Below are 12,105 nucleotides of genomic sequence, written 5' to 3'. Positions count from 1 at the left end.
AACTCCTGGATCTGTCTCACATTTAGATTTACTCTAATCTCTAATCTAATGCGTTCCACTCTGGCTCTTTCAGCGAATTTTGTGTATATACAGTATAACCTGCAACTCAACTCTCGTGAAGATTGTCCTAGTAGAGTTGCCGTATATCGCTGTCCAAGATGGCGGCCACTTCCGCTTCAAACCAGGAAGTGAAAATAGTCGGACATTTTTACATTAAATACCGATTCACGTGGGCGAGCTCTGTAATGTGAATGACTGAAACACGTCGCAGAAGTAGAAATGTTAGTAGCCGACATCTATACGTTTGTGTTTTTACACGCAAATCGTTATTTTAAAACAAACTGTGGTGGCGCAGGTTTCAAACTGAAGTTTTCCCTCCAAATGTGCTTACAAGCGTTACGTTTGTTTGTGTCGTTGTATTCACAGCGCCAACATGGCGGATGAGGGTAAAGGCCTTACGTTAATATGTAACAGCAGAGTTAGCCGTAGCGACTGGTACATTTACTGTTTTGTGTGGATTATGCTAGCTGTAGGCTATGTTTACGTTGAATACAGATTATCAAGAAGCGTTTCCGCCTGTTGTGAATTATGAAAATATAACTATAAAGTTTACCAACCCTTAATACATATATTTTTTATACTACATTTTGTGCCGTGTTTAATGAAGAACGTTGATTAATCTGTGATTATTTTTATATCTAGCTCGTTTTTTAAATATTTTTAACATGGTTATTTAAAGTATTTATTTGTGCTATTTTTGTAGCTGTAGCACTGACGATTTCTGCCTGGGGATCAGTGAAATATTTGTGATTGTGGTTTTCATTACAGATGGCCGTGGATTGAGGCACAAATACTTTAAGGACTACAAGGATTACTTAGGTAAGTAAAGGTAATCTGAACTGAAAATTCTTCACAATCTTTCTTCGTCGTCACATCTGAACTGATGTGATGACGTCGTTTCCTTTGGCTTGTTTTCTCACAGGTACCAATTCCAACAATGCGGTCGACTACGAAAAACATCAACACAAGCACCTGGGATGAAGTACGTTCTCACACTGGGGGAAAATTTGTCTTCTGTCTTAAGCTCCATTTTACACAAACCATGATGTCTTTTGTTTTGTTTTGTTGTTTTTTTTTTTTCATTGTATCTGCTGTCAGTGCAGTCATGACCTCATCGTTGGCTCTGATTCTAACTCGACCTCAGACATCTCAGTTCAGACCTGTTTCATCTGATCCAGGATTAGTTCTCACCTCTACAAACCTCTGATATTTGAAATGTGTTCGATGTGTCTATAAGCAATGGACACATCCAACACAAGTCATAGTTTTTTTAAACAAATAGGTCAGTTTATATGCTTATTGGACGTTTCAGGTGTCACTCACACAGGGTGTCGGCTTTTCTCTCCTGTCGTGCTTTGTTGTCTGTACTCTTTTAAATTCTTTTTGACATTCCCTCAGCCCTCTCTCTCACACACTCCAACTCTTTAAACCTGGACACTGGTTAGCAGAGAAAAACTGAACCACAGTCTCTGTTTTTCATTTTCCAAAGCACACAAGTCACGTTTCTGCAAATCTGGAAGATTTTATGGCCAAACACAGAGAAGCAGAAACAGAGACAGAGAGAAACCCCAGCTGCACTGGTTGCATCGTTGAATAAAACCCACATGTGATTGTAATATTTTCGAAAGAGTGCCACATGCGTGGCAAGATCTGTGGGATGTTTTTTTTGTTTGTTTGTTTGTTTGTTTTTTTTTTGTTCTGAAAAGCAGGGGTATTGTATGATGATACATGGTTAAATAAGGAGTCAGTTTTGTCATTCGGACCACATTTTGGAGGTGTGGTGAGCATTTGTGCCTTTGAATCTTTTTTTTTTTCAGGTACTGTAAAAGTTTATGTTTAATCTATAATATTCAATCAAAATACATCAAAGATGTGAATGTGAGTGTGAATGGTTGTTAACATTGTCTCTGTGTGTGACCCAGTCCTGGACTGGGCGACTGTCAAAGGGGTAACCCCCCGCCCCCAGACCCTGGAACAGGAAAATTGGTAAAATTATTATAAATTATAAATTGATAAATTATTATTTTAAAGTTAAACCCATTGGTTCCAGTTTAAATATGCTACAAATGCTAACTGTTACTGAGGTGAGAGTTTGACTCTCTGAACGCACTAGTTTCTAGGTTCCTGGAAAAACATCTGCAGTGCTGATGTTTTTGAAGCTATTCCTGATTATTAGGTACGCCTGCGTGTCTGTGTGTGTGTGTGTGTGTGTGTGTGTGTGTGTGTGTCTCCGTGTCTCCAGCATAGCAAAATAATCCAAACTGTCTGTTGAGTTATTGCAAAACTGAATACTAGTAGGAAGCAGATGTTGGAGAACGGTGCTATTTTTAAACGTATCGTGCTGCAGTCCAATGTTTATGTACACTGTCCTGTAAATTAAAACCTTGGTCATTTTAAAGAAGCATTCAGAGGTGAGATAATAAGCTGAAAGTGCAAAACATATCTATACTGTTAGCATTTTTACATGTACAAATGTCTGAATGTTGCTACGTCACTGATGCTGGCCTTTTTTTTTATTCTGAATAAATAAACAACTTTGTTTACTTCTACACAGGTGGTGGGTATTTATCTGTTGTTTTCCACACAGGTGCCTGTTCTATAACATGTCTGCTAATATTCTAACTTTGTTTAGGATCCCATTTGTGCCTCTGTGGGTCTCCTATCTATCCTCTCTGAGCCAGCTTTTAGCTTTTTTTTTATATTTAAACCTTGTGCCAACTTTTAATTTAATAATAATAATAACGTGGACTTTGTGGATCCCACACCTGGGAAATCTTGTGTTAACAGCAGAACTGCTGCAACAGGCTGTATGTGTTCCTCTGGGAATCGAAACCAGGACTGCCAGCTCTCTGCTTCCGAGGTAAGCGTGCTAAATGCTAAACTATGGAACCATATTATCATATTTATTTTCATTGTTTTTTGTTTTGCAGAGTTAACTTAGCAATAACTGAAACAATAACAAACGAGCTAAAATTATTTGGTGACGGTTTTAGAGTAGTTTTCTACAATAAATATTCTACCCAAATGACCTTAATTTAGCCTGGTGGAAATTTATATATGATATATTTATACTTTTCACTTCTTTTTTTTCTTTTCTTTTTTTTTTTTTTTGCTGCACAGTCATTTCTGTTGTTTTCCTATCATCTGTGCATCAGACCACGGTGGTTTTATTAAAGATGGCAGAAGCAGATGGTGCATGTGTGACACCGGTGTGAACTTGGGGACAGGTGTTTGTTTTCACTGCAGCAGCAGCAGCACAGTCATTAATAAAACTCTGTTTGGGACAAGTTCTTTATAAATTATTCACAAAGTCTCCATTACAGGTGTTTGACTCCCCCCACGGTCTCATACGCAGCGTTTTTCATCACAATCACCTCGATCTGTGCATTTTATTAACCTGAGGTTGTAAAGTACAGAGTGGCTGTAGAACATCACACGCATTGTAAAGTGGGTGCAGCAAAAAAAAAAAAAAAAGTAGAACATCATATGGGAAAAGAAGTCGATAAAATTAACAACAGGGAAATGGATAAATGTTAACAGAAATCTTATCAATAGAGAAAAAAGGGACTTAAATTAAACAACAAACAACAAAAAATTTGTCAAACAGTTTTCATGAAATAGATTGACTGATGGTTTGACTGGTTTATTTATTTATTAAAATTAGCTGCCTTTTCTGCAAAACAATCATCTTGCAGCAGCAATAGTAAAATTAAGGACAAAGATGGTTAAAAGTTTGGCCAGTAAGAACCACGTTTTTGAACAAAAAGGGTAAAAATATACAAAAACAAACAATTAATTTGAATGTAAAATGCAGGGGAAGTTTATTCACTGTTATCACTAATACATTTCAGATTAATTCTATACTTTCTGTTTTCTACTGTGACCATTTTAACATCTCACTTTTTATTGTCAAGTTGTGTAGTTTGAGGAGTTAAACTACTGTATCTCCTCAAACTACTGTACAGTAGACTACAGTACACTGTAAATGTATACCACAGTGGGTGTCTGTGCCTCCCTTTGACTAACCCCCCTCCCCCTTTCTCTCTCTCTCTTTCTCTCTCTCTGACTCTCACGCACACGCACGTGCGCACCATCACCAACATAAAAAACACACACAATCAAACTGTCAGCGAGTTCCAGCCTTTGTCTAGTGGACGGAGCTGCTGGAGGTGGAGGTCAGTCTCTGAAGGAAGGCTGCAGCACACAGGTGGTGCTGTGTCAACAAGCCGGGATCTTAACCACGACCACTATGTTTGTTTCACCATGAGCAAGGCATCAGAAAAAAGGCAAGTGACATTTTTATTTTTGCACAGTGTCACGTTCTATTTAAGTATCAAAATGTTTTACATGACATTTCTGATTTAATGCTGTTGAGCTGTAGTTATACAAAAGTCTTTTATAATAAATGTTATTATTCTGAAAAGCAATGCTGAGAAAACTACAGGAAAAACTAAAAAAAAAGTTAGTTAGAAATTGGTCTAATAATAGGTAATAATATAAGAAAACTACAGAAAAAAGTTAGTTAAAAATTGGTCTAATAATAGGTAATAATATGAGAAATGAGAAAACTTCACTATCGAGTTTGTATTTGTACTCGAACAAATACAAACTCGATAGTGAAGTTAAAATAAAATATATTTTAAAATGGTGTGTCTAGAAATTAGACCAGTATTACCATTTTGATATTTCTACATAAATGCAAAAATACAAACAATATTCCAGAAAAAGCTATAAGTAAGTAGAAATATATTCAAATTAGTTCAGCCAATAGGTTTGCTAAGGCTACAAAGTTAGCTTAGCTAAAACTTAGCAACAAACAACGGTACACTGATTATCACCAGGGCAATAAAACTATATTTAAAAAGAGGTAATAAAACAAGTTGTTTAACATTAATGTTGAGCCCTTTAATTCGTGGTTGATAAATGACAAATATGTCCAAAGGGTGTCAGTGTTGTTCGTGTAGAGAGAAGCTCCTCCTGCCGTGTCTTTCTGCGAGAAAGAAACGGCTACATAAATCAATTTGTAACGTTCTTTTTGCAGTTTTATAGCCTTAATATACTGTTACTATCAAGAAGAAATGTAACTTAAAGCACTTTTGTTATAACTTTTTTTTTCTTTTCACAGAAAAGTTTCGAAAAACAGCTTAAAGGAGAGAAAAGGCAGATTTCCACTACTGTTAAAGGTAGGAAGACATTATTGTTTCCTTAACGGTTTTTCATGGGTCAAAAGTCCTGCTCCAAACTTTTGGTTGTCAGTTTTTTTTTTGCCATTTCTTGTCATGTCAGTTGTTGGTATTTTTCTTTCGATTGCTACTGTTTTAGTCACTGTATTAACCGCCATTTTTTGCCATGTCAATTGTTGGTATTTTTCTTTCCGTTGCTACTGTTTTAGTCACTGTATTAACTCTCAGTATTTAAAGCAATAAGTCAATATTTATTTGTGATGTGGTCGGTTTTTATTTATTGCTTGTTGTATTTACATTTTATGCTTTTGGCTCTGAATACCATATGAAAATGCAAATGTTTAATTACTTAAATTTAATTCAAATTTTACAATTTTACAAATACGTTTGAATGTGTTTAACACGTTTCGTTAGTGGACAAGTTTCTTTAAATCCTTCACATAACTGGCAGTTGACCTCGGGGCAATTCACTTAATCAGATATGACCCCCCCTGTGGAAAAAAGTCTTGACACCCGTCTTGTGATAAGTTATAGTTGTGGCCACGGTTTTGTGAGGTGACAGCGAGGCCTGGGAGCAACTCTACACCCCGTGTTGATGTGCAGACCATTAAATAAATGTTATTTCGGTGATTGTGTGCGCTCAGCAGAACTGATTTACGAGGGAACATGTTCTGCTGCCCTCTGATGTTCCTGGACTGTACTATGTTGAAGGGAGAGAGAGAGAAAGGGAGGGAGAGAGAGAGAGAGAGGGAGGTGGCATTTTCCTATTAGTAAGTGTCTGCAGTGCTGCAGCAGCCAACTTCTTCCTGGAACGTACGGCACGGCCTTCAGCTCTGCCCTACAAGGTCACACAGCCTTGGGCACGACCTCCTCACCCTTTCACACCCTCCACATAAAGGAATAAAAGAAGTTCCCGTCCCCTGAGATGTTTCTAAATCCTACAGGACACCGTCTCTACTCCGTCAATTAAACCGTCAGAGTCAAAAGTCTCTGCACAGAGAGAGAGAAGATTTGGTCATATAAAAATACACCGAGGTCCTGCGGCTCCCCCGGTGGTAGTTCAGGGTACGGCTGATGTGTTGCGTATCGTGTAGTAACGATGGGGTGTTGTCAAAGTCGCGGCTAACGTTAGCGCTGGTGTCCATGTCCACAGAAACAGATGTTTTCATTTGGCTCGAAGATCTGCAGTGAAAACAAAACTTTGTTTCACAATTTGAACAAAACATTCTTCTTATTTAATCTGTTGTTGAGAATTTAATAACAAACCAAGTCATGTGGTCTCATCGTCCAACCCTGTTCATCCATCCCTAGTGTATGCGTTGCTGCTTCTATATAAACTTTTGGCACATCACTGCCCCCTACAGGGCTGGAGTTTATGCCTTAGTGTTATGGTACAGTAGTCACAGCTCCTGTTGAATGCCTTGTTGTGGATAACAACAGTCCCAGTTCAAGTGCCACGATTGGCCCCCGAACCAGACTTTGTACCTTCCTGCTCTAACAAAGCTGAAATGATGAAATCGTTCACTTTTCTTTACGCTCTCAGCTCTTTCTGTGAAGCTACTTGAGGTCAGGCTTTGGTCAGGAACTATTTACAACAGAAAAGTAAAATATTGTTAATTCATTTTAACCAAAGAAGCTAAGCAAAAAAAGAATATACAAAATATAAGACAAAAATTAATTAAATCTGCTCTAGAAAAATTAAAAGATAGCTAAAAGTTAGCTTGGAAACTTAAAACATAGCAACTGCTAATAATTAGCTCTTGTCTCCTGCCGTGCTGCACAGTCCATCAGATCATGACCTTAAATGTCGTCATGTCCTCTATCAGCTGCTTCACAGTATCATTGACCAGGGCAGATCCACAGACCTGCTCCAGGTTTTACCCCCTGGAGTGTAGAACCCAGAGAGACTCAGCATTATTTGGTGAACCTGACCCCTGATAGTGTTTCCCATCAGCCATTGTCTGACACCCGACCTCCCCTGAGTCTAAAGACAAAGTCATATAGAAGGTGAGCTCACCTCTGCCAAACTGAAGGCTGATGTCACATATTTAGACGCCCAAACGTGCATTAAAATCAGTTACACAAATCCATGAAGATTTATCTAACAGCAACCTACCGTTAGATAAACTCAGTCTTTGGTCTTTGGTCCAGTTTCCTTTCCAAAAGTGTCTGGTTGAGGTGACGGGGCGGTGGGCAGATCCAGGCCTTCTATAGTCATGTGTTTGTGCATGAGCTTGTTCATTCATGTGTGTGCACTTTTTTTTTTCTTTACAATGATGCATGTTTGCAACCATTCATGCATGTTCTTAGAAAGGCCTCTGGCCTGTTGTCACATGACCAGTCATACTGGAGGTCAGGCATGGCTGCTGTATGTCATCATATGGATGGATGGATGGATGGATGGATGGGTAGGTAGATGGGCGGGCCGACATGTTCTCCTTGTGGATCAGGAACAGCTGAGGACAGAGACTGTGTGTCGGACAAACATTATTTGAGTTTTGCAAAGAATTCTGGGTAAACAGCCACCCAGGGAGCTGTGTTAATAAGTGTCTGGCTCACTCACATTCTTCGTCCTTTAAACAGTGAGTCATGAAACACAGATCAAGTTTGTTTGCCGTCCTCCTCCCCCTTTCTTCTTCTCCTCCTCCCCCTCCTTCCTCCCCCCTTCATCTGTCTCCAGACTTTGGAGTAGTGTTGTGTAATGAGATCTTGTATAGAAGGTTGTTACATAAGACACGGTGTTGTTATCCAAGGCTGAGTGATTACGTCTTCACAAATGAGTCATATGGATTTATAATTCCGTGTTGCGTCGTGTCCTCCTGCAGTTTGGAACGTGTCATTACGTTTGAATAAGAGCTGAATTAATACTAACGGCTGCAAATTTCACCATGGAGGCAATATTTATGCATACCTTAGGTGGTTATATCAATGTCTGGCCCACGGACCATTTGTGACACATAGACAGTTTTTATAAAAAATATATATATATATATAGAAACAAGTGACAGGAGTGACCAAGCCTCCTGGTTTTTTCAGGAAGCTCAGCTCAGTTTAGAGACACGGTACAACCATCACTCAGTCGCTCGGCACTAGACGCATCAGCTCCATCCTTATGTTCCCTGACACCTGGTCCACTCTGGGTCATCAGGGTCAGTGTCCACAGCGAAGTGAGGAAGTTATTTTAGTGACTTGTCAGGGTCAGTGTCCACACCGCTCATGACAGGAGGCTGAAGTGAGGAAGTTATTTTAGTGACTTGACAGGGAGACGCTGTGGTTTAAAGATCAGAGTCAGACGTGAGGCCGTGGGAAGGAAAACAGCAGAAGGAGGAAGTAAAACAGTGACTGGAGAAGGAACTTCTGATGAGTTAGTGTCCAACGGAGAATTGTTGATGTGTAGGGAGACACTTCTAGAAGTTTATTCAACATCTGGTCTGGGGCCCAGAGTGGTACAGTGACATCTGTCATGTGGCCCAAATTCTTTAAATTCTATTTATGTTTTTAAAATTTAGGTCCAGTATATTATATTTAGCATTTACTTTACAGATTTTTACTACTGTTTTTTTATGATTATTTGGTCACCAATTAGTTGTGTTATGGCTAATTTTTTTATGATTATTTGGCCACCAATTAGTTGTGTTATGGCTAATTTTAATAAATGTGCTCTGCTTTGCTTATTTTTTGGATAGATTTAAAATTTTTGGCTACATTTAATCAATTTTTTAACATTTTCGTTGCTCTTTTATCAAGTTTGTAAGCAATTATTTTTCCATTTTTAACATTTTTCAAATAAAAATAAAGACATTTTGCTGTTTCCCAGCTCGTTTTAAACAGCTTCTCCATTCTGCAGTTTCTGCCTCAGACCGACATGAATCTCATCTACTTGGTAAATACTGTTTAATTGCGTAACATTCTGAGTAATGTGTTGTACGGTGGAGCATGAAAGTATTATTAGTAGTATGTGCTGTGAATGTAGGTGGTGTGACAGAGATGTGAGGCAAAAGGTCACATCGCGCCTCCATCCAGCCGCCCACACAAACCAACACATGCAAACGAGCACAAAATAACAACTCTTGGTTAAAGGGTGTCTTTGGCTCCAACTCTTCCTGTGATTCCCAGGAACATAATTGAGTTTGAAGCAAATGCACTGCAACTTTTCAAAGTTAGTGACGAACACTCAGCTCTGTGCAGATGTTTTGATCTTATTTTTGCAACACATTACAAAAATGAAAGTAGGAAGTCGTCGCAGCGGTACTTCAGCTTCAATTCAAAATGATACAGACTGTATTATGTTTATTGATTATACAGTATGGAGAGAACATTTTCATTAACGTCCTTTAGAGGTAAATCAATAGACTGGGTTTTACATTTTTGTCTTGCGTGCTTTAAAAAGCCTCGCACTAACGCACTATTGTTACCTTTGTCTTTGACGACCGTTGCACAAGCTCCAGCTTTAGTACTTGGAAGATATTTAACGGTTTTATTTTTGTGAATGCTACACATACAGTGGGATATATTTTTTATTTTGTTGTTGCCATTTTCTATATATTTTCCTAATGAGTAGAAATCCTGTGTTTTTGTCTGTATGACTTGTTTTACAGCATCCGTGCAGAGTAACCTTGACTTGACCTTGATGTTATTTGCTGTCGTTGGTGATGTTTCAGCAAATTAGTGTTTTGTGTTTGTTTTTGCCTCTCCTCCTCGACTCTTTCTTAATCACCACTCTACACAAGGCCAACGAGGTTTACCTTGAGCAGCTCGTCTTATTTTCTTGACCCTGATCCTCCGTCAGCCTCCAAACACACACAGAACCGAATAGAGAAAATCCTTTAGTCCTCGTTAGAGTTTGTGGATGAATGATTAGACAATAAGGAGCTAATCAGGTAAACAACAACATTTTTGACTTGATGCTAATCACACTTTTTAAAAAGATATTTATAATTCATAAATACTTCAATTTTCTTTTCAACTTATATTAGTTGTGACGTCATGACTGTTGGAGTTGGACTGCAGCTTTAGGAAGAATATTTCAGCAACTTTTGCTAACAGTTGTGAAGAGGTTCGTGTAGCGTTTTAAGAATGTTGTATCTGCCAGGTGTAAGAAATGAGTAGAACATATTTATTTTTAAAAACGTATTTAAAAAAATGGATGATTGAATTGATTTCTCATGCAGTGGATGAGACTTTCTGTCTTAGCTTTGACAGCACTCTTCTCTCTGACATCGTGATCAGGGAGTGTAACCCAAACCTCACATCAATTGCCTTGCAAAGAAGTTTGTTGAGTCAAAGGACGGAGCCCTGCTGAGATAAGGTCATAAGGTCGCTTAAAGTTACATTGGCAAATAAACAAAAGTAGAATTTTTTTTTTCTAATTTACCTCCATATGCTCTCATGTTGAACATATAATAATAAGAATATTATTATATATGAAAACTCCACTTAAATGAACACTGGCCTGACCATGTACTGAGCAGCATTCATGTATATTATTATATGTGAAAACTCCACTTAAATGAACACTGGCTGTTGTCTGTTCCAGTTAGAGTAACTGTAGCTGAGTTAGTCATGGGCAAATATAAACCTCGGTGCTCCTGAAATTCTCCAGACTATGTACAAGAATCTAATTATGACACGGTCTTTCTTTAGACATTCAGGATTATACTGGCTCAAAATAAACCAACACTTTATCAAACAGAAATCCCCCTGACCCAGTGTCACGTGAAACACCTGTCGAAATGAGTTCCTCACGCACAGATGACTGGACGTCAGAGAGACGCCGCGTCGCCGCAGACACTCCGTTAATCCTTCTAACTTTTTACCGACTAATTTGTTTTGCCAAGCTCCATTAACATGTCATATGTAAGTAAGTCCCGCCTGAGCCTGTAATCAACCGAGTGTACGCACTCGTGTCACCTCTTGACCCGACCCATATCTCACATGGTGACATGTTGTCACTGAGAGGCCTGCTGTGTGGAGCAAAAGTGCAGATGCTGCAGAACCAGCTGCCAGCCAGGCCAAACTACCCACGAGCCCCTCTGCCAGGTGGCGGCCGACACCGATACTGTCAGTTTTGGCCGGCGGCTCATCTCGCCTCAGTTTGCTTTATCTGATTCCGGAGCGTAATTAGCCAGGAACCTCACACAATGTCAGGCACCAGGTAACGCCTCCTCTCACAGGAAGTCGGTTGGACAACTTTCATCTGGCCCGCGTGGTAAACATACCCCGGCCCAAACACCTGTTGTTGACCAGATCCACATATGGCCCAGTGGTCTGTGTTTAAAGGTTTAGCCGTGGGGATCCCCGGGGGTCAGGGGATCAAACTTGTCAAATGTCCCTGCAGACTGATGTGTAGAGCCATGAATTAAGTGTTAAATTAAAATGCTACGGAGGAGCAGGAGGAGGTGCAGCAGGAGCCAGACTCTGCTCCTCTCCTCTGTCTGTGTGTCCCAGAGTGGCTGACAGTGCAGTAATGAAATACAGTACCCCGCTGCTTCATGCAGCAGAAATAGTAACATTTTCCCTGTCACCAAAACAAGGTGATTTACAGGGATTATTTCTGGTGTCGAGGGGAAAGAACATTTCTGAAAATAGGTGTGCAGCAGACCAGGAGTGAATTCACAACTGTGACACTAATATTCTCTCTTGGTCTTCAACACAACAACACAGCAATTTTAATTACAAGAACTGGTAAATAATTGCATTTAACCCCAAACAAAAAAACTTCTAGTTTCCTGGAGAGAGACGTGACGTGACGTGTTTAGTGTTTGCAGAGCACAGTGCCCTCCTTGGATTCAAACCAGCACCAACAAAAATGGTTTTGGTTGTTGTTGACAATTTTCAATGAGTTACTTTAAACTAGATTTAA

At 39.3% G+C, this 12,105-nt stretch overlaps 2 protein-coding genes across 4 annotated transcripts in view; both read left to right on the top strand.

Annotated features, from left to right (window-relative positions):
* wfdc1 (WAP four-disulfide core domain 1) overlaps nucleotides 1-3,138 on the top strand; it is a 9,262-nt gene extending 6,124 nt beyond the window's left edge. Inside the window, exons 5-7 of one of the 3 annotated variants that reach the window (XM_025056231.1) lie at nucleotides 829-879; nucleotides 983-1,042; nucleotides 2,848-3,138. In XM_025056231.1, coding sequence (XP_024911999.1) covers nucleotides 829-879; nucleotides 983-1,041 — 110 coding nt within the window. In that variant the 3' untranslated portion in view covers nucleotide 1,042; nucleotides 2,848-3,138. Of the gene's footprint in view, nucleotides 1-828; nucleotides 890-982; nucleotides 2,610-2,847 lie in introns of those variants that run through there. The other 2 variants (XM_017033285.2, XM_025056232.1) reach the window with 2 other exon arrangements.
* Nucleotides 2,878-12,105, top strand: part of dyrk4 (dual-specificity tyrosine-(Y)-phosphorylation regulated kinase 4) — a 25,511-nt gene continuing 16,283 nt past the window's right edge. The window contains exons 1-3 of the mRNA XM_008311289.3: nucleotides 2,878-2,920; nucleotides 4,191-4,346; nucleotides 5,186-5,243. Of these exons, the coding sequence (XP_008309511.1) occupies nucleotides 4,324-4,346; nucleotides 5,186-5,243 (81 nt within the window). The 5' untranslated portion in view covers nucleotides 2,878-2,920; nucleotides 4,191-4,323. The remainder of the gene's footprint in view (nucleotides 2,921-4,190; nucleotides 4,347-5,185; nucleotides 5,244-12,105) is intronic.

The sequence above is a fragment of the Cynoglossus semilaevis genome, chromosome 6 (genome assembly GCF_000523025.1).
Source record: "Cynoglossus semilaevis isolate Cse_v1.0 chromosome 6, Cse_v1.0, whole genome shotgun sequence".
NCBI classification, from domain to species: domain Eukaryota; kingdom Metazoa; phylum Chordata; class Actinopteri; order Pleuronectiformes; family Cynoglossidae; genus Cynoglossus; species Cynoglossus semilaevis.
This window is presented reverse-complemented; position numbering and strand designations above follow the sequence as displayed.